At 34.6% G+C, this 25069-nt stretch overlaps 1 protein-coding gene across 1 annotated transcript in view; it reads right to left on the bottom strand.

Moving 5' to 3' along the window:
- Nucleotides 1-25069, bottom strand: part of GRM8 (glutamate metabotropic receptor 8) — a 774682-nt gene that overhangs the window by 83977 nt on the left and 665636 nt on the right. Inside the window, exon 8 of the mRNA XM_063099623.1 lies at nucleotides 4240-5175. Within this exon, the coding sequence (XP_062955693.1) occupies nucleotides 4240-5175 (936 nt within the window). The remainder of the gene's footprint in view (nucleotides 1-4239; nucleotides 5176-25069) is intronic.

Genomic DNA, 25069 nt, shown 5'->3' with positions numbered 1-25069 from the left:
TTTGCTTTGTGAATTTTGGATAGAACAAAGGACAACTATAACCACTCTTTCTTGCCTTTCTCCCTAAATATGAAATAGCCCTATTTCAGAATAAGTGATAGTGACAAATTTTGAAACACAAATGAATGTGCTTCATCATTAAATGAGAAAACATCTTTTCAGAAAAATAAAATTGTAACGGGGATCACATGAAAATGGAGAAGATTCCCATTATGCCATCATCTAACTTAAATCATCAATAAGCATTTACATTATTATATCATTATTGTGCAAGTCACTCCATTCACTCACTCAACAGGTATTTATTGAGAATGTGCCATATGAAGTGCTCTATGGTAAGAGACATATTCATTCAGATATACATCAGGCAGATGCTGCTTTCCTTCCACAAATTTGTAAAGGATGACATTTAAAGGGGAGAGGATGCAGTAAAAGGGTGGGAGTGGTAGAGGGAGGAGGCTAAGATGACCCCAGCCTTCTGACTTGAACTACTGGACAGATGCTACACTACACATCCCGAGGGTGAAGGAAGAAAAGCTGGTTAGGGATTTATTGGGTCTTTTGCCATTTTTAAATTTTATTTTCTTTTCCATTTTGTGGGTGTTTTGTTTCCATCTGATGGTCTGGTGGAAGCACTGTGCTCCTTGGAGCTTGGCAGTGTCATAACCCTTGTCTGACTATCTCAATTTTATGAGCCTAATTAGGAATAATAAAATATGTATTTAAGAGATTTCTGCCATCCTAACAGCCCTTAACCATCCCTAAGGGTTTGTTTCCCTGACTATTAAGTTAATTATATTATTTTTTTTTTCTTTTCAGCACAATTATGTGAGTTTGTGTTAGTCTATGGCCACGCCTCGGTGTGTTCACCCTTCTTTCACTCCACTTTTCTATAGCAAAATAAAAAGTGCATTTAAACCATAATTTAGTAGAATTCAGAAGTAGGCACAAATGACGTCATTAAAATCCATTGGACAAAATGATTCATGTTGATTTCAAAACCTGAAAAAATGGTAATGCAGAGAAATTAAGCAGTGTTTTATTACTGAATGAAGGCACAGTTCGGAGAGCTGTCTGTCTTTATGACTCTGCTACAAGTGTCCCTTTATTACTTGATTTTACCCGAATGTTTTCCAAAATGTCTCTCTAAATTATTCAATTAATTTTACTTTTTATTCCTGCTTCCTGTAATTTCAGAGAGACCTGTATGGTCAGATGTGTTCTCTGCTACAGACATTACTCTGAGAATCATAATTAAATGCATAGTGGAAGAAATTTGGCTCTTCTGATCTCTTCCATGTTATAAGTTCTGTGCCACTGATGTTTAGTTACAGGATGCATTCTCTACTTTTTAGTCTCAGATCTGATCCTTCTATCCTACCCTGCCCTTGAGCCTGACACCTTGCAGGTCCTGGCATGCATCAGGAAGGCCTGGGCTGGGAGCCAGACACAGCCTTACGAGGAAGGCTCAGGGAAGCTGACTGACATGGGCTCAATAACTAGCACAATGCTGGACACAGTGCTCAATAAGGATCTGCTAAGTTAATGAATGTGTGTGCTTCCTAGCTGTTGTAAATGCTTCAAGTTGATAATGTGGGCTAATTGGCCCAGAATTATAAATGAAAATGAAGGACTGACCGGCTCTTTGGGCTTCCAAAGTCAAAAAACTTATCTGAAGCTTTCTTTTAGAGATATGAGTTGAATTCATTTTTAATATTCATGTTAATAATTTTAACAATGTGAAAAAATAAAGATTCTCAAGCATAAATATTCCTTTGAATAAAAGACACTTTGGCAGAGACTAGCAGGTAGCAAATTTTAAGAGAAAATTTTAGGATAACACATAATTTTATTATATAAAGTACCTCAGAAGCAAAATCTTAGCTATTTGTAGTATGATAGCTCTCAATGTAAAGCTGATCTAACTTGAACAACTTCAAGACTACTTTGAGGACTCCATGATGTTCTGAAAATTTCTAGAGTTAGTGTTTCTTATTGATTTCTTCATTCTTTTCCCATTTGATCATATCATAAATACAAAATAAGTTCTGATTAATGTATTTTGCAATTTATCTTAATATGTGCTTCTTAGACTTTGATTCCATAAAGCTAAGAAATAAAAAGGAATTTTTCTAGCCACATATCTCTACAGGCATGGATTTAATCACATCTTTATAGGCATGACTATAGAGATATATGCAGATATTTGCATGGATATATCCACACCCATAAAAATATACGTGACTTCCAGGTTTTCAAATGGATGTACTTCTCCTATAGGCTCAGCAGAACAGGGCAACCTCCACCCCCTGGCATATTCATGTGTCCATTTCACCCTGAAATACTTCTTGTCTCCGTCAAGGCTCCTCAGGAGGCAGCTACAACCCTGAAACATTATTGTTCTGAGAAAAAAATGGTTACTTTTTAATTACCTTTAAAAAAGTATAAATAATACGATTTATGTTTGAATGACTATCATGATATCCAATAGCTTGATATAGGACAATTATTTTATTTAGTTCAAAAATTAAGATACTGAAAAACTTATGTGAATGAAAAAAAAATCTTATTAGCACTTGTATTTGCCCACCTCACATCCTTGGAAGTCATTATATAAAAAGTAAGAGTAGGATACACTATATACAATGTAAGGGAAAAAAAGAAAAAGAAAAGGAAGTGAGATGTTAGCTCAGAAGATTTTGTTTGGTTCAAAAACTTATTGTCTACCAGAAAGCAGAATAAACTACTTACCATGGTCCTTTCTAGATAAAAGAGTACACAATAAAGGACCCAATACAAATACAAGTACTGCTTAAATTGTTGTTCCCATCTGAACATGTCAAAATATGTTTTCTGATTATTAGGGTCAAAGTCCCAAACTGTCTTACTTCCCTTTCCTTTCACATGCTTGGTCTGACATAAAATATTAATGGACTGCTACAAGGCCAAACAATCATGAAAAGTTGAAGGGTCTGGAACCCATGACAAGTTTACTCTATTTGTCTGCAAGTTTGCTGAAATACATTTTTTGTCCAGACATGGTTAAAGGACAGATTGATCCAGCAAGGGATGAATGCTCATACTAATGAGCCCTCCATCTTCTTGTTGAGGACTTTTTCTCTGAATTTGCTGGGATTTTAAGTCATGCAGAACCTCACTTGGAATGTTTTAGGCTGGGGAATGTAATTGCCCCAAGGATGTTTGATTTCCTCACAACTTCTAGTGATGGAGGATCAATCTTTAAGTCCTCAGACTGAGAGAAGAACCTTCTTACATGCACATTAGGGCTGAAGGGCTATTATTACAGATAGAGCATTCACCTGTTTTGCAAGATGGTTTATCTCCATCCCACTACCCAAACCTTAGAATTCAGAGTTAACCTTAGTTCTCTGCTTTTCCGTACACAGAAATACACACATCAAGTCCAGCAAATACTTTCTTTCATGTATAGATGTTCTTTACTAGCAGTGTTTTATATTGAAAAGGTTAATGGGAGATTACTGACGAAAGAAATTACTTTGGGAGATTCACCTGATCTTTGCCTTCTAAAAAGTTACAAACTGATTTATGCAATTTCCCACTGCTGTCTTCTTTATTCTTCAGCATCATCCTCCACATATAAAAAGTAAAAAGAGTTGGGGACTGAGCAGAAATAGAGAGATGGTTCAGATCGCACTAAACCATTTCAGTTTCTTTTTGTTGTGGTTGTCTTACTATAAACTCAGCTTCCATTTCTAAAATCATTACAATTTTCAAGGAATGGCTTTTCCCCAGATTTATAGTATAAAAAAAGAGGAGGCATTTGTCATGCAGTGGGATACCTCTGGGCTATCTCACCCCTGTGAACCATGTCTGACCTTTCTCCCTCCCTCTTTTAATCAGCATTTGGAAAAGAACAACATGATGTCAGTAGATAACAGTGCTGGGAAGAGAGACCCAGAAAGTGATGCTCGTTCTGTCAATCTTCAACCTTGCCAAGGAGGATATATTAAACTGTTTTTCATGGAAAATCAGTCTTAGTCAACACATATTCAAAGCACTGTGACCTAAAGTACATATGTGTGTGTGTGTGTATTTGTGTGTGTGCGTGTCTATAAATACATGTTTCTAAATGAGAGTAGCACAGACTGAAGCATCTTGAGAGAGTATACACGAACCAAAAGGGAAGGAGGAAAAGCATCCTAAAGGAAGAAGTTAAATCCAGGAAAAAAGTTGCCAAGTGCATTTTCTGCCACTTACCTTTTCTGCTGACTGCGCTGTACCAAAAAAGATGGGAATGAAAGCTAACCAGATAATGCAGGTGGTATACATGGTAAATCCAATAGGTTTGGCTTCATTGAAAGTCTCTGGAACACCTCTCGTTTTAATGGCATAGACAGTACAGGTGACCATCAAGAGGATACTGTATCCAAGAGAGCAAATAAGTGAGAGATCAGAAATGTCACACTTGAGCACTCCCCTGGCATTCTCCGGATCTAGTGTCCGCTGTTCTCCATAGTCAATGATGATGTGTGGGGGATCCACGACGAACCAGACAAACACTCCAAGGAGCTGTATGGAGATGAGGCTGAAGGTGATCACCAGCTGGGATGCTGGACTAATAAACTTGGGTGCAGTGACAGACTTCTTCCCCTGTTCAAATATTCGATGGATACGGTTTGTTTTGGTCAGAAGGGCTGCATAGCTGAAACACATGCCAAGTCCCAGGAAGATCCGTCGGAAGGAGCATATGATGGTGTCTGGTGCTGCAATCATTAAAAAGGTGATTGAATAACAGAGAAAGATCCCTGTTAGGAGCACATAACTAAGTTCACGTCCTGAAGCCCTCACAATAGGTGTGTCATTATAGCGGACAAAGGTCACGATCACAAAGGTGGTGGCGATGATTCCCAATATTGCAATGAACACAGGCACTACGGCCCAAGGAGAATGCCATTCCAATTTGATGATGGGAATAAGCTGGCAGCCTGTGCGGTTGATATTTGGTCTCTGATCCAAAGGGCAAAGTTCACAGGAGAGCTCGTCCACCTGGTAGTTGTAACCTTCACAGCGCTCACAGTGCCAGCAGCAAGGGACTCCTTTCACCGTTTTCTTCCTCTCCCCAGGCTTACATGGCAGGCTGCAGACAGATGCCGGGTGAGTGTGTTCTCTATTCGCCCACTGCATGTCTTCCACCTGTGGGCATAAAAAATTAATGAGCCTTCCATTTTTCCCCCATTTATAATATCCTAATCCTAGCCACAGGTTTGTAATAAATCACTGAATGCTGACAATACAAATACAGTTTACCATAATAAAAGCCCAGTTTCTTTCCCTGATATTGACTTTATGAAAGTGTTAAGTGATTGTGTACAATAAATCATTTACATCAACTTGATGAGGGTCATTAGTTTCCATTTACCTTCTCAGTGTTGACCAATCTGACATTTGGAGAAAGATTTATTGGCCCAAACAGTTTTAAAACAAAATAAATAAATAAATAAAAATGCAAAGCCCCATAGAAAGATAGCTTAGAGCTTATCACAGGTATAAACACCAGAATCCCTGCAACACTGGATTAGGACAGAAACATACCCAAAAGATGATCATACATGGGGAAACTGAAATTCCATTGTGTCCGTTTTGAAAGAAAACAGCAAATGAGTTATGGTAATCTCTGACTCTTCTCATGTGTTCATGAAGATAAGTTAACAATGGTGTGTTTTGCCCCAGTTCAGGCTTGAAATACACTTTTTCCCCAGCCTTTCATTTCTACATTGTGAAAAAGATCATGCTGAAGGAGACAGTTTGATGGTAATGTTTTCCAATGAACAAAAGTAGTCTTGATTTTTTAAAAAGTATTGATTTAAGATAGTAAAATTAGTAAATGAGGGCTCTCCCTCCTGTGCTTAGTATTTGCCTTGAAGTTCTACTTTATGCTTTCGGGTGAAATCACAGGTTACTTCTATTGAAATGTAAGTGTTTTTTGAAGCAGAGAGTGGCAATCATCGATCTTTTACTTTGCACTTGTTTACTTTATTAAATATATGGTAATTTTAGCAGAATGCTAAAAGGACAAAACTGGAAATTATGGATGATGGGAAGCCACTTATGAAAAGCAGCTACTACGAAAGGTAAGCTATATGAAGGGAGTGACCTGTTCACTGGTGTGAACAGTGACTGACACACAATTTGTTCTCTATAAATATTTCTTGAATTCGTGAGAAAAGAAGGATGGGAAGAGAACTACAGCAGAGCCCTGAGGAATAAGGGGTCAATTTGAAAGTACTGGGATTTGCAAATAGAGGGTTGCTCAAAGAGCCACAGAAAAGTGAGATGAAGAAATATTTTGGGTGAAAAATATTTTCCCAAGACCAACTTTATTAACAATACAAAAGAAGAATTACTATACTCTGGGATGGTCAGCCTCCAATTACCGTACTTTCTGGAATTCTTGAGCTCATGAAATCCCTTCCCACTCTGAAAAGGGCCGATCAATACACAGTTGTAAATGCCAGGAATGATGGCATATGATTTCTGAGGCCAGGTCATAAAGACATTTTGGCTTCCGCCTTGCTCTCTCTTAGAGGATCACCCACTGCAGTGGAAGCACCACAGTGTCATGAAAACTTTCCGGTACCCCTGTGGAAAGGAATGGAGGCCTCCAGCCAGCAACCGGCCCCAGCTCGCCATGTGTATGAGGGAGTCACGTAGAAAGTCATGGTCTGGCCCCAGTCAAGCCTTCAGATGATGACAGCCCAGACTGACATCTTGACTACAACTTCATAAGAAATCCTGAAGCCAGAACAACCCAGCTAAGCTGCTCCTGAATTTCTACTCTACAAAAAGTATGTGAGATAATAAATGTTTATTGTTTTAAGCTGCTAAACTTGGAGTTATTTGTTATGCAGCAATAGAGAACTAATGCAGGTCAAATCAACCTTACCCTCCCTGTTGCCACTATTGATCTAATATCAGTGTAATAATCTATTAAGAAAGCATACACAGTGGCAGCAAACACTGACCTCATAAATGCCCAAAAGCGTGCAGTTTTCAGCTATATTCCTTCATCACATTTAAGGTTGCCTCCTCTTTAGTAATCCAGTAACTAAGATGGCTCTGATGAACAGCTAGTTAAGAATGCTTTCCTTTCTTGAATCTGGGGTCAACAGTAGAGGGTTTAGTCCCCAAGATCAATGCTTGTACGGGATGGTCTAATCTCTCCAAGGCAGACTAGAGAATTTGTATGTCTTTAATTTCAAATATCCTCCCTTGAGAAAGTAGATGCTATTTCATGTGTCAGAAGGGCACTCAAGACTATTAGATCTGTCTTGTCTGCTCACCACAAAGGAAAAGTAATCTATCATTAAGCCTGCTAATTTTATACTAGGTTTTAATGACTTAGAAAGGTTATTTTATTTACTTACAAGATTTTAGTAAGAAAGAAAAAAAAAGGTTAAGTTGGAAGCATATAGAAAGTGGCTTCTCTCAAAAATATTGAGAAAAATATGAAATGCTCCACTGAGTGGCTAAAGTATTGATTTTATACCTTAATGGACTTTTATAAGATAATACATTACTTTTTTGAAGGTTATATTTCAAAGCTAATTATTGTAAAACCAAAATTGCATTTTGTTTGGGGCTTCTGTAGATTTATAATGTTACTGTCAAAAAAGTTGGGGAGGTAGCAAAAAATTTCAGAAACACTAAACTTTAAGATCCATAGAAAACTTAAAGGTCAGCTTTTCTGACCACTTGTCTGATGCTTTAATTCTCAATACACTTTATTTTTCCAGAAAGAAATAAGGCATATTAACAAAGAAATATACTTATCCTTGGTGAGTCTAACTACATAGACAATTTATCACTGTAAGTTAAATATAAAATTTTTCTATGTATTGAACCAATGGAAAAATGTTTTTAATAAACAAAAAATGAAGTTATAAGATTATGAAAACTACTACAGTTTAAATAGTTATGAATTTTCTGTAAGTAAAAACAACATATTTAAGCTATACATGTAATATTTTTAATATAATGGAGATTAAGTATGTTTTAGCACACATGTAATGTACATGCTAAATATTCATGACTATGATTTCATCATCAATCTATTTATGTATAACTGTACTACTGATTGATTTCATAGATAAAGTCTGGAAATCAACCAATATTCACTTCAAGGACAGACAAACAACAAATGCTTGAATGAGGATCTTACATTATATTTGAGACCAATAACTTATTTTACAATGTTTCATAAACTCTTTAAAGAAATGTTGATTAAACACAATACTACTTGAAAGCAAATTAAACTGCCTAATTTTAACCGCTATCTCACAAAGCATAAATAAGAATCATTCAACCCGTTTGTATTGCTATGTTAATTTATACTATTTCTCATGAGTATAAAGAGAAGCCTTATCTATTTATTTTTAAAATTTGTCTTTCTCACCCTTGGTATTATTCTATTAGGATAATTCCGTCTAATAAATGGATTGTAGTATGTAGATGGACTTTACAAGGATGAAACAATAGCCCACTCCTGTCTTGACAATGTTTACCAACTGATTCATTCAGTAGATTTCAATCCAATACATTTCAGAAAGTGTAAGCCATCAACTGGTTCCTGCTGTCAAATCCTATTATTAGCATAGGCAATTACTCCAGCAAGTACAAAACCAAAAGTTTCTGGGTGAATGTGCTCTCACTTTTTAATCTTCTTTCATATTTCCAGAACTATCAACCTAGAATAATGTTTCATAAATGCTTTAAAGAAAACACCATTTTATAGAATTTCTTCTGTGTGGTTTTAATAACTTCTGAAAAGTTTTAAGAACTCCTTTGATTACACGAATGTTTCACAATTAAGATCCCCAATATAAGTAGTAATTTCCAGCATTTATTCAAAAGTCTCACTCAGTATAACACCTCTATTACTGTGTTGCTCCAATTTATGAAATGGCATCTTTATTAATGTGATTACCACATAGGTGGGAATTTTTAAATATAATACTTACAGAAAATTGATATATAGTTATACCATTATTAACTCTTTTCATCTCGCCCTTTAAATAAACATAGTATTAATATTCATTTTAGTGACTAGTTTGATGCCCCATTTTAAAACTCAACTTCCCTTCTGACTTGTGTGATGGAAGACTATATATGCAAACATTTCTCATAACAATGGGGGGAAAAAACCTTTACTCTTTAAATTTTACATAGGCAATATGCTTAAGAAGTGCACTTAATCCACATGATATTTAAAATGTCAATATTTGTAGCATAGTTTCTGTATCACATGATTCACATATGAGTGAGTACATGTCACACAGTTGATTTGACAATGCAACAGAAAATTATATATATATATATGCACATAATACACACACAGACATATATACGTGTGTGTGTGTATATATACACACACACACACACACACATTCCTTAATTTTTATGTATTTCCTTTTGGTCATGCACAGCTTTAAATGACCACAAAGGAGATAGTGTTTTCTTCGAAGTGGTAGATCCAATATCCTTTGAAAATCTAACATGCTTGAGATGATCCCTAAATTAAAATCCTTGTTTCTGTAATGTTCCAGATCTACATAACCTTTAAAATTCAAAGACTTTTCCTATTCTAAAAGATAATTTAAAATGAAATTAAGAAAACCAACTTTATTTACAATAGCATCAAATAATAAAATACTTATGAATAGACTTACTTAGCAAAAGAAGCACAAGATTTATTCATTAAAAACTACAAAACATCATTGAAAAAAAATTTTAAAGCCCTAAATAAATGAAAAGAAATCCCATGTTCATGGATCAAAAGACTTACTATTGCTAAGATGGCAACAATCCCCAAATTGATCTACAAATTCAACAAAATCCCTATCAAAATTCTAGCTGGCTCTTTTGCAGGAATTGATAAGCTGATCCTAAAATTTACATGCAACTGTAAGAATAAACAAAACAATTTTGAAAGTGGAGAATGAATTTGAAGTCACTAGTGTGGTAAATTATCCAATATGACTGATGTCTTTATAAGAATTAGGACACAGACATGTATAGAGAGAAGACTATATAAAAACTCAGGGAGAAGACAACCATCTACAAGTGAGGTTAGTCTCACTCTGCTATGCCATTTTTACAATATGATACTCTGCCATCACTGAAGTCACCACCAAAGAAAGCCTACACCTGATGTGTTCCCTGGACTTTGGACTTCCTAGCCTCTAAAACTGTAAGCAATAATTTTTTTTTCTTTATAAATCACCCAGTTTCAGGTGTTTTGTTGTAAGCTACAGAAATGGACTAATACAACAAGTCAAGGAGAGAGGCAGCAGAAAAAATTAACTCTACCTACAACTTTATCTTGGACTTGCCATAACTCCAGGTAAGACAAGAGCCTGTGAACTGCATCAAAATGGTGATGATGAAAAAGACGGGATGGATTTGAGATATATTTAAAAACAACAGAGATAAGGGTAGAACAAGGGCAAGAAAGGAATCAAAAGATGGCACACAGATTTCTAATTTGACATTTATCCTTATCGTTTCACTTACTTCCACCTCTCATGTCCCATCAATCACCAGCCTACAAGGCCATGCATAATCTTGTCCCTGTCTAACTTGCAGGTAATGGATGACCTTTGTTTATCTTTAGTACTTGTAGTGTTCTGCTATGGCACTTTTACAGCACGTAATTATGCATTTATTTGTTTAGTTTTATTTTTATTTAAGGAAGTGGTTTTTAAATTTTAAGTTATGTTACTAAGAATCACTTAAGAGGTCTACTTAAAATGCATATTCCTGGTTCTTAGAAAATATAACTCAATAGGTCTGGGAAGGGACCCCCAGTCGGCATTTTAAAAAGAAGCCTAGTGATTCTGACACATGTAGGTAATGACCCATAGTTTGCTAAGCATAAATTGAAAGTTTTTTCCTCCAGACAGTAGGGGTCAGGCATGATTTTCCACCATTGCATCCCAGAGGCTAACACGGTAACTAAGACCTAACAAGCATCAATAAATACTTGCTTAATGAAAGGAGTGAAAGAACAAGTGAGTAGGTGGTGGTGTCCTTCACTGAAAAGGGCCATACAAGGGAATGAGAAATGTAGGTCATGACTGTTCATGAATTTCTGAGTCAGCTTTGCCTGGAGGTAAAGATTTCAAAGGCACAGTCATAAGCAAGGCAATCGAGGCTATGAATATTTATAAGAAAATTCTCTTCCACAGAAATGACGGAAAGTGTAAAGCAAAGATGGCATAAATGAAGCCCTGGAAAGAGTAAAACTTAAGAAATATGCTCAGATAGATCAGTAAAGAATAATAATAATAAATTTTAAAAACTGGTCAGATGAAAACTAGGGAAGGGTTCAGTCCAAGGTCCAAGAACCCAAATAGATAGTTAATTTCAGGACTGAGGAAATGTTTAGTGATGTTAAAAGACAGCCAAATTTCATGAGGATACGATTTGAAAATTTAGAGTCCCTGGTTATTTTCCCAAGTTGAAATTTAGCTTTTCTGTGAAGTTTCCTCTGATCTACCCTACCCCAGACAGGTAAGGTATATTCCTCCCCTCTATTTCAACACCCAGCAGTTCACACACCCAGCTATTTCAGCTACTAAATGATGGCAAGCAGATTCAAACCCACGGTGGGGCCTGAATCCACACACTGAATCGCATTTTGTTGCCTCTCCACAATACCCCCAGGGCAGTGCATGACTCGTTGTAGACAGCCAAATAAAACTTGAAAATTGACTGTATTGGGAATACCCAGAAAAGAAAACAGAGTAGACAGAGAGCAGTGGAGTAGGCATAAGGCATTTAAAATAATAGTTGAGGGGAAGGGAGTGTGGCCCTAGACGGGAGAGGCCCTAGACAGGAGAGGCCCTAGACAGGAGCAGGAGAGGAATGAGTCAGAGCAGAGAGATCAGTTCACCCGGAATGGGAAAGGCTGATTCAAAATAATTTGGTGATAATTTATTTAAAGGATTTGTTCACAAAGGACACCTTAGAATAAGGTAAACATTTGTTTCATGGCTTGAGAATTTTATACCCTAATGATTCTTTCCCCTCATGACCATCACAGTGAAACACTGTCTTTGACTAGGATTCTTCTAGCTATTTCACTTCATACAAGAGCACCATAAAAGTTACTGTATCAATTTAGCATGTTTTATTCAAAGTAACCCTCAATGATACTCTTCCTGCAAGGTAAAGCAAAGCCTCTTTTGGGTGCAGTGCACCTGGCACAGTTGGAATTGGGGTACCACATTGAAAGTAGTTGTACCAAGCAAAAATCTGAATATGGAGCTTTGAGTTTTCCAGCCTTCTTCTCCTACTTGGTTCACGGAACACTATTGGCAGGATTGTATCTTCCTACAAGGGGATTTGAAGATTCATCTTTGCAGTAGTTTAGATTCAGCAACCTAAAAGAAAAGATCTAAATATTCTGACATCAGGTTACTTCCTAGTGATGCTCACTGTCAAGAAACACATCCGTATGCCCAGAGTTTTGAGTCAGCTTTTTAGTGCACCCTTAAATATGAGTGAAAGTCCACAGATCATGAGTATTTGAAGAAGTTTTCTGCCATGCAAAATAGTTGTTAAATCAAAAAAATTGGTTAAAAAAAAAAAAAAGCAATTTGAAGAAAATAGAGGCTATGCATGGAGAGCATCTAAAAAATTATTAATAACTTTGGATTTTTTAAAATGAATGTGTGAAATAAGAAGTTGCTGTAAAAAGAACATTCAAAAGCAAGAAAGCACTTATAAATTAATTATAATTGTTATGGTTAATAATATATTAATGTATAGCTCCATTAATTATTATTAATAACTATTATTTATAATTAAGTGCAATCTAGAGAACATAATTACTTATAATTCTAAATTATAATTTCAGGAATGGAAACTCAAAAGAAGAATTAGAAAGTAAAGTTGAGGTAATCCTCCAAAAATTAGAACAAAAATACATAGAGAAATAAATCAAGAGCAAAAAGATATGAAAATTAAAGGCTCAGTCCAGGAGGCCCAAGATCTATATAATAATAATTCAAGAGAAAGAAAATGGGGATTCAGGATTATCAAACAAAAAATTCAAAACTTTTCGCACAATGAAAGGATATAAAACACTAGATTAAAAGGTCTTCCTGAGATCCCCACACAAAACATAAAAATACACAAACATCAGAATATATTCTGCTGAAATCTCAGAAGACTGGGAACAAATAGATCATAAAGATTCTGCAGACCAAAATAAAATGTAACAAAGAATGAGGGATCTGAACCCTGAGAACCAGGAAACAATGTACTCCTTTGCATCCTAAAATAAAATGATTTTCCAGCCTTTATCTTGGTAACTTATTCTTTGTTGGTTTGTTTTCATGGAAGTTTTTCTTGGCAACTGTCCAGTAGAGAGTTTGAAACTTGGACCTTTGTGTTATCAGTACCACACTGTAACCAACTGAGCTAACTTGCCAGCTTTTGGCAACATATTTTTTAAGCATTATAATAAAATGGGACACTTTTATATATTACAGTTCTCAAAAGAACACATATCTTCCAATCAATTGTGTCAGGAAGCCATTAGCTGATGTACTGCACCCAAATAAGAAAACAACTCAAGGATGAGGGGGAGTAGGTTACAGGTAACAGGAGACGCTCCACAAAAGACATATAAAGATCATCCTCAAAATGATGATAAAGACAGATCCCAGGATACAAGCTGTGCTGCACACCTAGTGAGGTACCAATCTAAATTAAAGACGCTGGGGAGAGTCTATTATAACACAAACTTGTCAGCTAACAATTTTCCCCAAATGTCCCCTGGGGAAAAGTTTGGGAGTGAATTGATCTTACATATATAAAAAACAAAACAAAACAAAACTGCTAAGAAGCCAGACACATAACTTTTTAAATGACCATTGTTAGCTACAGAGAAAAAGAAAAAAAAAAATTTCAGGTAAGCAAAAATAATCAAAGCATACTAGGTGGAGCATTTATGAACAGCATCTATATAACCATAATAATGCAAATTATGGTTTAACTATATTGGGAAGATGATAGGACAGGAAGTGTAAATGGCAGGGGAGGACAGGTATAAGAAGATAATCCCTCATGTTCCATGATAAGAAGCCAATATAAACTGACATAGCAATAGAATAAGAAGAACAGAGTAAGTGTAAGCAAGTTATTTAGAAGCAAGGAGTAAAACACATCAAGGAACAATTAATTTAGAAAGTTGAATGTAGTTGCCTGTGGGCACCTGAAAAATAAGGGCAGAAATATTGCTGCCATTCACCAAATAAGCCTCATTGAACTAATGGATTTTTAAAATCATATGTATAAGTAAATTTTAGACACATTTTAAACAAGGACCGGTTGAAATAAAAAGTTACTAAGGCTAATTGAAATGGAAGACAGATACAAAACAGAAAAGTGCAGAGAGCTAAAACTAAAATGTCAAATTAAAATCCACAGAGAAAATATTGAAATGCAGGATAGCGTTTGCATAAAACCAAATTATTTTTATAGAGAACAATTTATAAAGCTCACACCATTGAGGGGGAAAAATACAGAGAAGGAAAAAATGACAGAAAATAAAGAAAAAAATAAAAATTATTGAGAAAAATTATGGACAACTAGCATTTCTGAAGGAGAAATCAAAACAATTGTTACAGAAAAATATAACCAAAGGTATAAGGAAGAAAACCATTTCTCTGCTGAAGGAACAACTATGCTAATAGATTGAAAGAAAAAAAAATCAGTGGAAGGGACTAACAAAATATAAGACTTTTTGGGAAGTCCAGAAAGGGAACCATAATTTAAAAGACACGACTATAATTGCTGAAGCATATGAGAAATTTAAAATAATGTGAGTAAACCTAGCTAAAAAACTGGATTCATCTATCAAAAATAATTTTAAAGGATATATACTGTAAACTAAAGAATATAATTACAGTTATTTGGATCCAAATCCTCAGCTCTCAATGAAAATATAACTTGCATGTGCTTGCATGGGCGAGAAGCACACAATAAGAATAAAAAATAGTTAGAAAAAATGATAAATTAACAAATTTGAGCACTCGGTGAAAATATACTTAAAAAACGGATCATAAGGAAATTCTTAATAGAGTAAAATAATAAAAACAAATAATCTTGTTTAGGCCCTATTTTCTGATGGTAGTTCCTAGTAAAACTAGAAATAAATAAATTAAGGCCATAAACATAAAATGCAACCACTTAGAAATTAAACAATAACTCTCTTCAATTAGTCAGATCAAAACTGCAATTATGATCATTTAGAAATAAAAGATAATGAGAATGCTGTCAACAAAACTTATGTGGTACAGACAAATCTCTACTTAGAGCAAAATCTGTATTCTTCAATGCTTTTATTATAAAATAGAAAATAATAAAAATAAATGAACTTAGTATTCAACTCTAGAAGCAAGGCAAAAATAATACATAAAACTAAGAAAAGTAGGGGGAAAATTAGTAATAATAAAAGGCTTAGGAGACAGAATAATATTGGATTAATTTAAAACAAAATCCAATAACAGTTTCTATGGAATAGCCAATAAAAATTACAGATAGCTGGCAAGTCTTATTAAGGGGGGAAAAAAGGAGAAACTCAACTACACAGTCTTAATTATTAGATACAGAAAAAATCACAGAAGTAAAAAAAGGGAAAAAAGTAATAAAATATTATATTTTATAAATAATGTAATATAACAGAGCATAATATAATATTGCCGCATTGCTTTTTAAACATACCATAATCTCCCAGGTCTTGAAAATACTGTGACATAGTTTGATTCTTTAGCTGCTACATTCTTTCTCGTTTCATACTTGACCAATCTTTTAGAAACAATGCTCTGTACCCTCTGCACCATCTTCTCCCTGCAAACCAGCTTTTGCAATCTACTCATCTTAAATATTCATGACAAAGGCACCAACACTCAACTCCAGTGACCTCTTTTCAATTCACCTCTTTCTCGAAGCCCTCCTTTCTGGACATCTGAGCATTATCATGCTGCTGTTTCTCTCATATTGTCCTGAATGCTGGTTCGCTCTTTTCCTTGCTGGCTCCTCTAACTATGCTCATGGTTTTATACGTAATGTTTTCAGACTTGTCTTTCTCTGTCAGAGATCCCAACCGTTCCAGGGCTTGAAACACCATTGCCGTACTTCAATCCTGATCTTGTTCCTCATGGACTAGTTCAGCATTTCCCCAGTGGCCTGCTGACCAAGAACCAGGAGACAGTTTACCATGTCTAAAATTGGACTCAGGATCTGGTCTAAGGTGTTTTCTTCTTGATCTCTCTAATTTTTTTAAATTCAGTTTTAACCCTATATCAGCCACCAAATACAATTTTTATTTTATCCATCTATGGTTTTTTCCAGCCCTACTGATATCACTTATCATAATACCCATTCATCGACTACCATAAAGGAATTGCAACTGGCCATTCTTTCTCTTCTAATCAATCCTGCACATACAAATCAGTGCCAGATAAAAATATTCTAAACGTCCTCTTTACCTGTTTACTTCCCTGATGGACAATTACAATGACTTCTCACTGATTACAAAGATAAATTAAATATTGGTAACTTGACTTTCAGCCTTCAATCACTCTGCCCCCATCTACCTTAGGAGTGTCACATAAAATGCCCAAACAGGAATTATATGCCTCACTCAATTTTTGTATTCATCTTTTCTTACATATATTTCCTGGCTTTCTTCCTTTGACTGTGTACTCTTCTTTTGCCTCTGCCTTGAAGACCATTCTTTCATTCCTGTATGTCAAATACTACTATTTCTTCAAGAATAATTTCAAATGCTTCCTTCATTAATCTGTCCCTGATCCCTTGAACCATAAGTGGCCCATCCATCCTCTCCCCTTATGCAATTTTGTTTGTACAATTTGTATGATAATTTTGTTATGCTTTTATTCTGTAATTAATTATTTTATTAGCTTTTAATTTCCTTTAAGTCAGAGGCAGTGCCTAATACATGCCTTAAATATGCCCTACATTCTAGATCCATATTTCATTACTTAACCTAGCATTCCACGAAAAAACTGGTGCTAATGATATTTTAATGTACAGTCTTGAGATAATCTAATCTAACTCTCAATTTTATAGACACTAGGAAATAATTGTATGAATGTAATAAAGCAAAAATGCACTATCACTTTTTGTGTACTTTTGAGAATTAGAAAATACAAGCAAATACTCGAAAACCATTTTTACACACTTTCTGTTTATCACAAATTCTTTCCGGGCTTGAATATTCAGTTAACCTCACTCTCTAAAATGTAAAATAAAATGTATAATGACAACATTTCTGAGTACTTACTATGTGTCAGGTGTTGTATAAAGCATCTTAGCTAATTGCATATAATAAAAACAATTATAGATGTTGTTGGTTTGGTTTATCTCTAAATACGAAAATATATCTTTTTATGTCATTATAATATTCTAGTTTTCAATAACAAAGTCATTCTGTGTAACTTAAAAGCCATATTTATTTGTGCATTTTGAAAATTCCCATCTTTAAATCAATATCAGGCTTTAGAATCGATCAGGATTAAAGTCTCTGATTTATAACTTACTAAATGTATTTCCCTGAGCTTTAATTTTCCCCATCCATGAAAATAAACCAATAATGCTAATTCAAATGATTTTTTGAGGATTGAATTAATGAATCCATACAAAAGGCCTAGTGCAGAGTAAGCATAATAGGCATAGTTAGCATCATTGTCAACAACCACCACCAACCTCCCCTCCTCTTCACTTACCTACTTATTTTCCCCAACATTGTGACTGTGGCTTTTCCTTTTCCTAAAAGAAATTTGACATATCCCCCACTTTCTGATTAAATGAGACAGACGTACTATTTTCTATATCTTATTTTTAAATAACTATAATTAACAACATATATATTATTTTTAAATCCCAATAGTTTTATTCTTTGCATAAATTTTATTCCATAAAATGTACAGCTCTGCTACATCATTGCTATAGTTTCATTACACTTTGAATGACATATTCTGTGCGCTGTATTCTTTTTGGTTATTTTAATTAGATAAGCACAATGATGCAGCTCTGAAAATACAACTTTTTTAAATCTTAAAAATAGAATAGAATATTAAAATGTCAGCTTTGTTACCTTGAGTACCTTGAAACAATATTTTATTTGACCAAGAGTCATTCTGAAAAGTGAATTTGTCACATGAATGAATGAAACTCAATGTAATACTTTACTTTGCATAGATGATAAAGTATTTCTGTCTCCCAAAGAATGTCATGAACTCTTTAATACACCTAGTCCAGCCTTGTAATCTGAACTCTAAGATATTAAGCTCTTAGAGGTTAACCCAATTGTATTGATTACAACATTAAATAAGACTCCATTGTACTCAAGCAATGTGAAATAGGGTTTCCTCCCTGCTCTTAGTGTTCACTGTTCTCTTTTGTACTTGATGGGTTTGTTTTTATTTTTGCAATTGCAAAGCCTAACTAACGCATGCACATATATAATAATTTATCAATGTTTTAAGTTTGTAGAATTATACCATTTTATCCAGTCTTTTCTCAAAGAAATCAGCTTTAAAACCAATTGAATTAAGTCAAGCTTTCTAAAATAAGTTTTTGGTTTCAGTTTGAAGAAATGAAAAGTTGCATATCTGTAATCAGTAAATGTGAGTACAGACATAAGAATATACAAAAAAAGTGCAGATAAAAATCAAAATGAAAGGATAGGCTTTGGAGAAACCAACTAAACAATAAATCATCAGTGGTATGGGAGAAAAGAACAACAAAAGACATAGAACGTGATACAACAAACGAAGAAATAGTTTTCAGCTTTTAAGAAGAAATTAGGATAGAAAGTATAGTTAACCAAAATTATTTTTATAAAAGTTTTTAGAAGAAATTTTTTTCTTTGCTTTCTGTTTTTTGTTTTCAGTTTTTCTCTATATTGTCATATATATTATTTTCTAGGGCACTAAGTTAAATAACTTTGTTTAGAATACTTTAAGATCACATGGTTAATATTTAATCGTTCTGAAAGAATCCCCTATTTCCTGTTTGGCAAATAGAACAAATGCAAGAGGAAAAGATGAAGTTGGAACTTAAGATTCCAATTTGTGGGACAGAGATCCCTCTTATTCCTAGAAGAGTATCATGGAAATGATGAGTGGGTTACCTGTAATTCAAAATGAAGGGGTGAGAGCAGTTAGGATAAATTATGATCTCAAAACTCAAGGAAACACTTAAAACAAATACATCAGATGTAAATAAAATTATTTAGGACAGAAATACCAATAGAACAAAACAGATGCAATTTATCTTTTTGATAGATTCATGGGAAGCTTAATCTGGTCCATGTGAATAAGGTACAATTTATAGCCCAATCTCATGACACAGTGCCAAGCTAGGTTGCCAACAGCGTCCATAGCTGAATGTGAAGAAGCAAAGCATGCAAACAATGAAAGGAGCTTTAGATGAATTGCTCAGGACAAGAGACCGTCTTCAGAGTCTGGGCTAAGAGCTAGCAGAATCCAGCAGGGACTGGTTAAATTTATTTTTGCTTCCCTACTACCAACTTAGACAGTGCTGTGAACAGCTATAAACTAGAATCCCTGCCTTGTCACACATAAATCATTCTGTAGGCCTATCCATTAATTATTGGAAATAAATAATTACTACAAACACCTGCCTTTATCGTATTTGTTATATTCTATATCCTCGTTAATTGTTCAAATCGTTTATTTATTATTTATAATTGTTCTTATAACTATAATTATCTCATTAATTTGAAGGCAAAATAATTTATCCTGAAGGTTTCTGATATTTGGCACTTAGATCATTAAATGAAGGCCCTACTAGCATTTTGTTACTACCGTTCAGCTTTTACACCTTTGTTTCAGTATTACATTTAGTGTATGTTTACGTGCAGAGATGGAAATGCCCAGAAACTTTATTCTTCTTAGAATAAAATAAGTGTGGAATACTAATGTCCTCAGAATGAATTTCACTTTGAACACTATATTTAAATCTTCTCTGCTTAAAATTTGGTAATGTCCATGAAAAGTAATTCGCTTTACTGCAAAAGAATATGCCCAGGAAAACTCATACCGCAGAATACTAAAATAAAGTACAATGGTTATGTTTATAAAGCACTAAATAATATCCACTTGAAAAGTGAACATACTCCCATCTCTGAAATGCCAAAAACCTAGCTTGAATGCTTTCTTACCCTTATTTCCCCAAATAATGAATTCTTTGGGGGTTATACACATATAGTTGGAGAATTATCCCCCTTTGTTTAAAATTACTTGAATGAGAGACAAAACACTTTGTATCCATGAGATGAAATGACTCATAAGAGCAGAAGCATGTTTGAATAATATCAGTTCTCAAAGTGAGACAAGCAGTTAAAACCAGTTATTGTTTTGTGCTCTTCAGATTGGCACCTATATTGTAAAGCTTCAAACCAGGGCTCAGGGATGACAACGCAGCTAGAGTTAGAATGGTGAAGCAATCCTTCTCTTTAAAAAAATAAAAAATAAAATAAAAAGTGTACAAGTTTTTATAAGTTTCAGTTAGAAACCTCTCCTCTTTTTCAGAGAAAACCTCCAGTCTTGCCAATATCAATCACGGTTGTGACTATTATTTTAAAGGGATGTAAACAAAAGACTCTAAATGTAATGCATTTTTGTTCTGTAAAAGGATTTTTCCTTGTAAAGAGAATATTAGTTCCATTCCATTGTCCTTAGTTTCTTTCCCTAATCAAGTATAAATGTCAAGGTTTCTTTATTGTTGTCTTTAGTTTTATGTAGAATCCATAAAACTACTTGAAAAAATACATATGTAGTAAAAAGTATTGTTTCAAATGGAAGGGTCAGAGAAAAGCATGAAGAAGAAACACAAAGAAAAAGACAATATAGAGCCTTGCTTTAGTCTTGCAAAATGAACCACCTGCAGGGAAGTCGATCCCCTAAAGGTAGGATGAGGGATCTTCTCCCGTGATATTCATGGGAATTCTGGCTCCCAACAGACACTGGCAAGCACAGCAAATCTCAGCAGTGCCTCATTGGTGATTTCCTCCTCCTTAGCATATTTCTTTGAAGAAAACTGTGAAATCTTAAGACAGAGCAAAGGCAGCTGTATTAAGGTAAGACGGGGTAAGGTTCAGGATCATTGCCACAAGGATAGCAAATAATGCAGAAAATCGAACACTTATATCTGGCAAGGCCAGGCGCAGATGCTGTGTGACCACCTTGAATTCTTTGATCCTCCTGATTGTCCTTGTAAGATTTTCTTTCACACCAGCACAGGGCACTTCATTGCTGCTTCTGTTTTCTTCTTGCCAGTATTCATAAAATAAGTGCAAGTTGAAACCATAAGAAACTTCTGGAAATCACTCTTGGTTGTTGTACAACCCTCCATATTGTAGAACTCACTGGGAGTAAAAAATTAAAATATGAAATTCTAGCTAATACCAATATGATGAATTGATCTAAAAATTTTTTTTAAGTTTTCTCAGGAATATCTTTTCATTCACTCGCAGCCATATCTTATTTATCTTTGCAATCCTGAGTTAAGGCAAAGCGAATATACAGAAACATGGCAAAATGTATCTGTGTGTATATATATGACACACACACACAACAAACATATATATGTGTGTGTATATATATGACAAAGCCACCTCTAGCAGCCTAAGTTCTGTTCTCTACTTCTGAAAGTTCAATGAATTATTGTGACTGCTGTATCATTCTTTCTTTCTTTCTTTTTTTTTTTAGCACCCACGTATGAGCGAGGACATGCAGTAATTTCTCTTTCTGTGCCTGGCTTATTTCACTTAACACAGCTTTCTCTAAGTTCATCCATACTGCTGCAAATGGTATACTGTCTTGTGCCACAGTTCCTTCTAAAACACCACTGAAGTGGCTTAACAAGAGTGGGAGGAAATGTGTTTAGAATCAAAACTAAAAATGCTCAATTAACTTGGTGAGTCCTCCCTATTGTATAGGATTACTTGAGTGCAAATTGTAACTTTCAGGGCCCCACATGGTATGAATTTAAACCATTATTTTAAATTGAAATTGAAAATTTCCATATTATTATTTCTGTTGTGTAGGCTCAGTGTGAGAGTAGTGAGTTTACTGCCTCTGAAAGTGACATGTTTCTCCATTTGCAACTAGATATATCTTTGAAATCCTCTTCAATCATTCTCCAGCCTTGAATAGCAGTATCCATAATTGTGTCAAAAGACATGATCATTTTATGATCTGAGAAACCTGGAGCGACACATACATTGCCACTTGAAATCTAACCCAAAGATAGAAAGCTGCACTGCTAGGGTGGAAGGTTAATCGGTACTTACATATCAGCAGCAGCAACACTTGCATACTGTACTGCCTTTGCTTCATTTTTTTAAAGGCATGACTAAACTTCTATTTCAGATGAGAGAATATAAAAAATTACCCATGTAGTTTTTAGTCTATATTAGTGATTAAATAAGTCATTGATTTTTAACTAGAAATCAAGTTAGCAGCAAGGTTTCTAATTATAACTAACTGCTAGTATTTCATCTGGCTTAAAGAACCCAAAACTAATATTGATCTATTTAATGAAAAGTCAGAAAGAAATGGAGAAAACATATGTAAAAATTACTGTATTCTTGATTCAGAGACCTAGAAAGATGTCTGTTTACATTTTGAGATTTCAAACAGCAGGGAGAAGTCAGCCTTCCATTGTTACTCATAAATGAGTCAATAAAGAAAAGGAAATCTCTGCATAGAGATGAAATGAACCAGCAAAATACCTGAGAGTACAATGTAAAAAAGCAAACTAACACCGTAGATAAGATTTACTGGTCAAAATATGTCCTTTTCAGATAAGAACATAGCATGCAAAGTAGTTAGGCCTTATATAGCAAATAGATTAATTTTTATAACAGATTTCTCCCAGAAGACCAAAAATGCTGTAAAGCAATACTACAATAATTCCATAAATACCATTCTGAAGTACTAGCATTCTAATTTCAAAATAGTATTAAATAATTCTGAGATGGGTGACATTGAGAAATGGGTTAAGGGTTGTATTACTATTCAATAAAAATAAATCAAATATATATTTATCAAGTTGGCTAAATAGGAATGTTAATAAAATACACCTATAAGTGACAATTCTGTGATTAATTCTATTATAGCAGCCTACAAAATCGTATGAGCTTCTCCAAATCCTCTTCTTAATGTGAGTTTATTGTAAGTAAATTGAAATTTAATACGAAAAATCAGCACTTTTGTCTTAGACTTTATCAGCCTTAAGACTTTTCCTCCCTATGACAGACACACTACATGATCTGCTGATCTCACCAGCTATACACAAACTAAAATTTATATTTCTACCCAATTCTTTATTTTACCTGGGTCGACCATAATTACCATTATTGGCACCTTCCCTCTTGTACCTGCTTAGGAAAAAAAATAACTACAAAAGTAGTAAAATAAAAACTAATTCAGGGTGCTATACCATATTATTACCAAAGTGATGATATGATAATATGATCAACAGCAATGCCTACAGATTCTCTCTCATCTACCCATGGATTATCTTTCATTTATTTCATTTTAAAATAGGTGTGTGATGCATAAGGCATTTTCTTTTAAGCTTTGTAAATAATATCCAATCGGTTCAATCTTACAAAAAGTTATTTCCCAACATCTTGAAATGTGAAAATATGATTCAGAGGGCAAAGGCAAAAAATTAGAGATGATAAAATTATAAACTGCCAAACTGGATGGGTCATTAAAAAGACTAACCTAAGGTTGAGAGAGGTAAAGTTTCTTGCCTTCCAAAGCTTTATACAGGAGTATGTAAGGAAATCTCTTGATAAAGAGAAATGAGAAAAGATTCTACTTGAGTCAAAGCATCATCAAAACCCTGCAATTTTCTTGTGGGAAAAGGAATGTATACACTCCCAACTTATCCCAAAATACTTACCACAGGTAACTAGTAACATCTGCTTGGCCTCCCAGTTAGTTTCTAGGGTCTTAATTGACAAGGAAGTCCAAGTCTCAGGGGTATTATATTGAATTTCATTCACTTAAATACACTCAATACTAAATGTTCATTTTGTTAAAGAAATGTTCAGTTAAACTAAACAATAAGTTTCAATGTGACATGTAACTTAAGAATGTAAATTAGGAAATAAAATTCAGGCATAACATCTTAAATAGATAAACTCTAAATGTCAAAAAGATGACCCAAACAAGGAATATATGGTTAGCTAAATAGCTAACAAATATTATTCAAAATACTTCAGTACTTCCTGTTGTACAACGTGTGGACATGACGTTTTATAGCTTAAAAGCTCATTATAATGAATGTGGCATTCTACACTTCTCCTTATGTCACACTTAGTAAGGCATTTGGCCCAGTAGAATATACAGGCATTACTTTCTATCCTCAATTAACTATGACATCAATAGTATTTTTAAATCTTTGAACCATTCTTCTGAAGTCTTCTATAACATCGGAACTTCTGCTTGTCCTTGAAGTTAAAAGAGGCATATTTAACCAGCAACATTTATTACCTCCCATGCCACCAGGGAAAATACTAAGAAATTATAGTGTAACAGAATGTGGAGCGGGACTTTTTGTTTACCCAGAAATCCAGGTAAGTCCTAAAGCTGAAAGTTCTGAGAAAAGCTGCTCTCAAACTACCTTTGATTTTCATTCTAAAGAGAAGTCAGAGAGCTATCCTGAACAATTCCCCCACCCAACACTTTGTCTCACCACTCATCTACATAGGGAGAGAAGTGATGGGGGAGGAGCTTGAAAGGCATCTTCCTGAGGCGCATAAGCCTCGAGGGAAGGTCCGTGCTTATGACAGGAGCTTTTGGCTCCCTTTATAAGGAGGAATCTCCAGCTGAACTACTTGTGGAGACTTCCGGTATCTGCATTAAAAGATGTTCCAAGTGAATATTGCCTGAGCAGCAAAACCTACAAATATACTTGGAGCGACTACAGAGAAAGATGGTAAGACATTTTTTTA

Source organism: Cynocephalus volans, chromosome 6, assembly GCF_027409185.1.
Source record: "Cynocephalus volans isolate mCynVol1 chromosome 6, mCynVol1.pri, whole genome shotgun sequence".
Lineage (NCBI taxonomy): Eukaryota > Metazoa > Chordata > Mammalia > Dermoptera > Cynocephalidae > Cynocephalus > Cynocephalus volans.
Note: the sequence above shows the minus strand (reverse complement) of the source record. Positions and strands in the feature narration are given on the sequence as shown.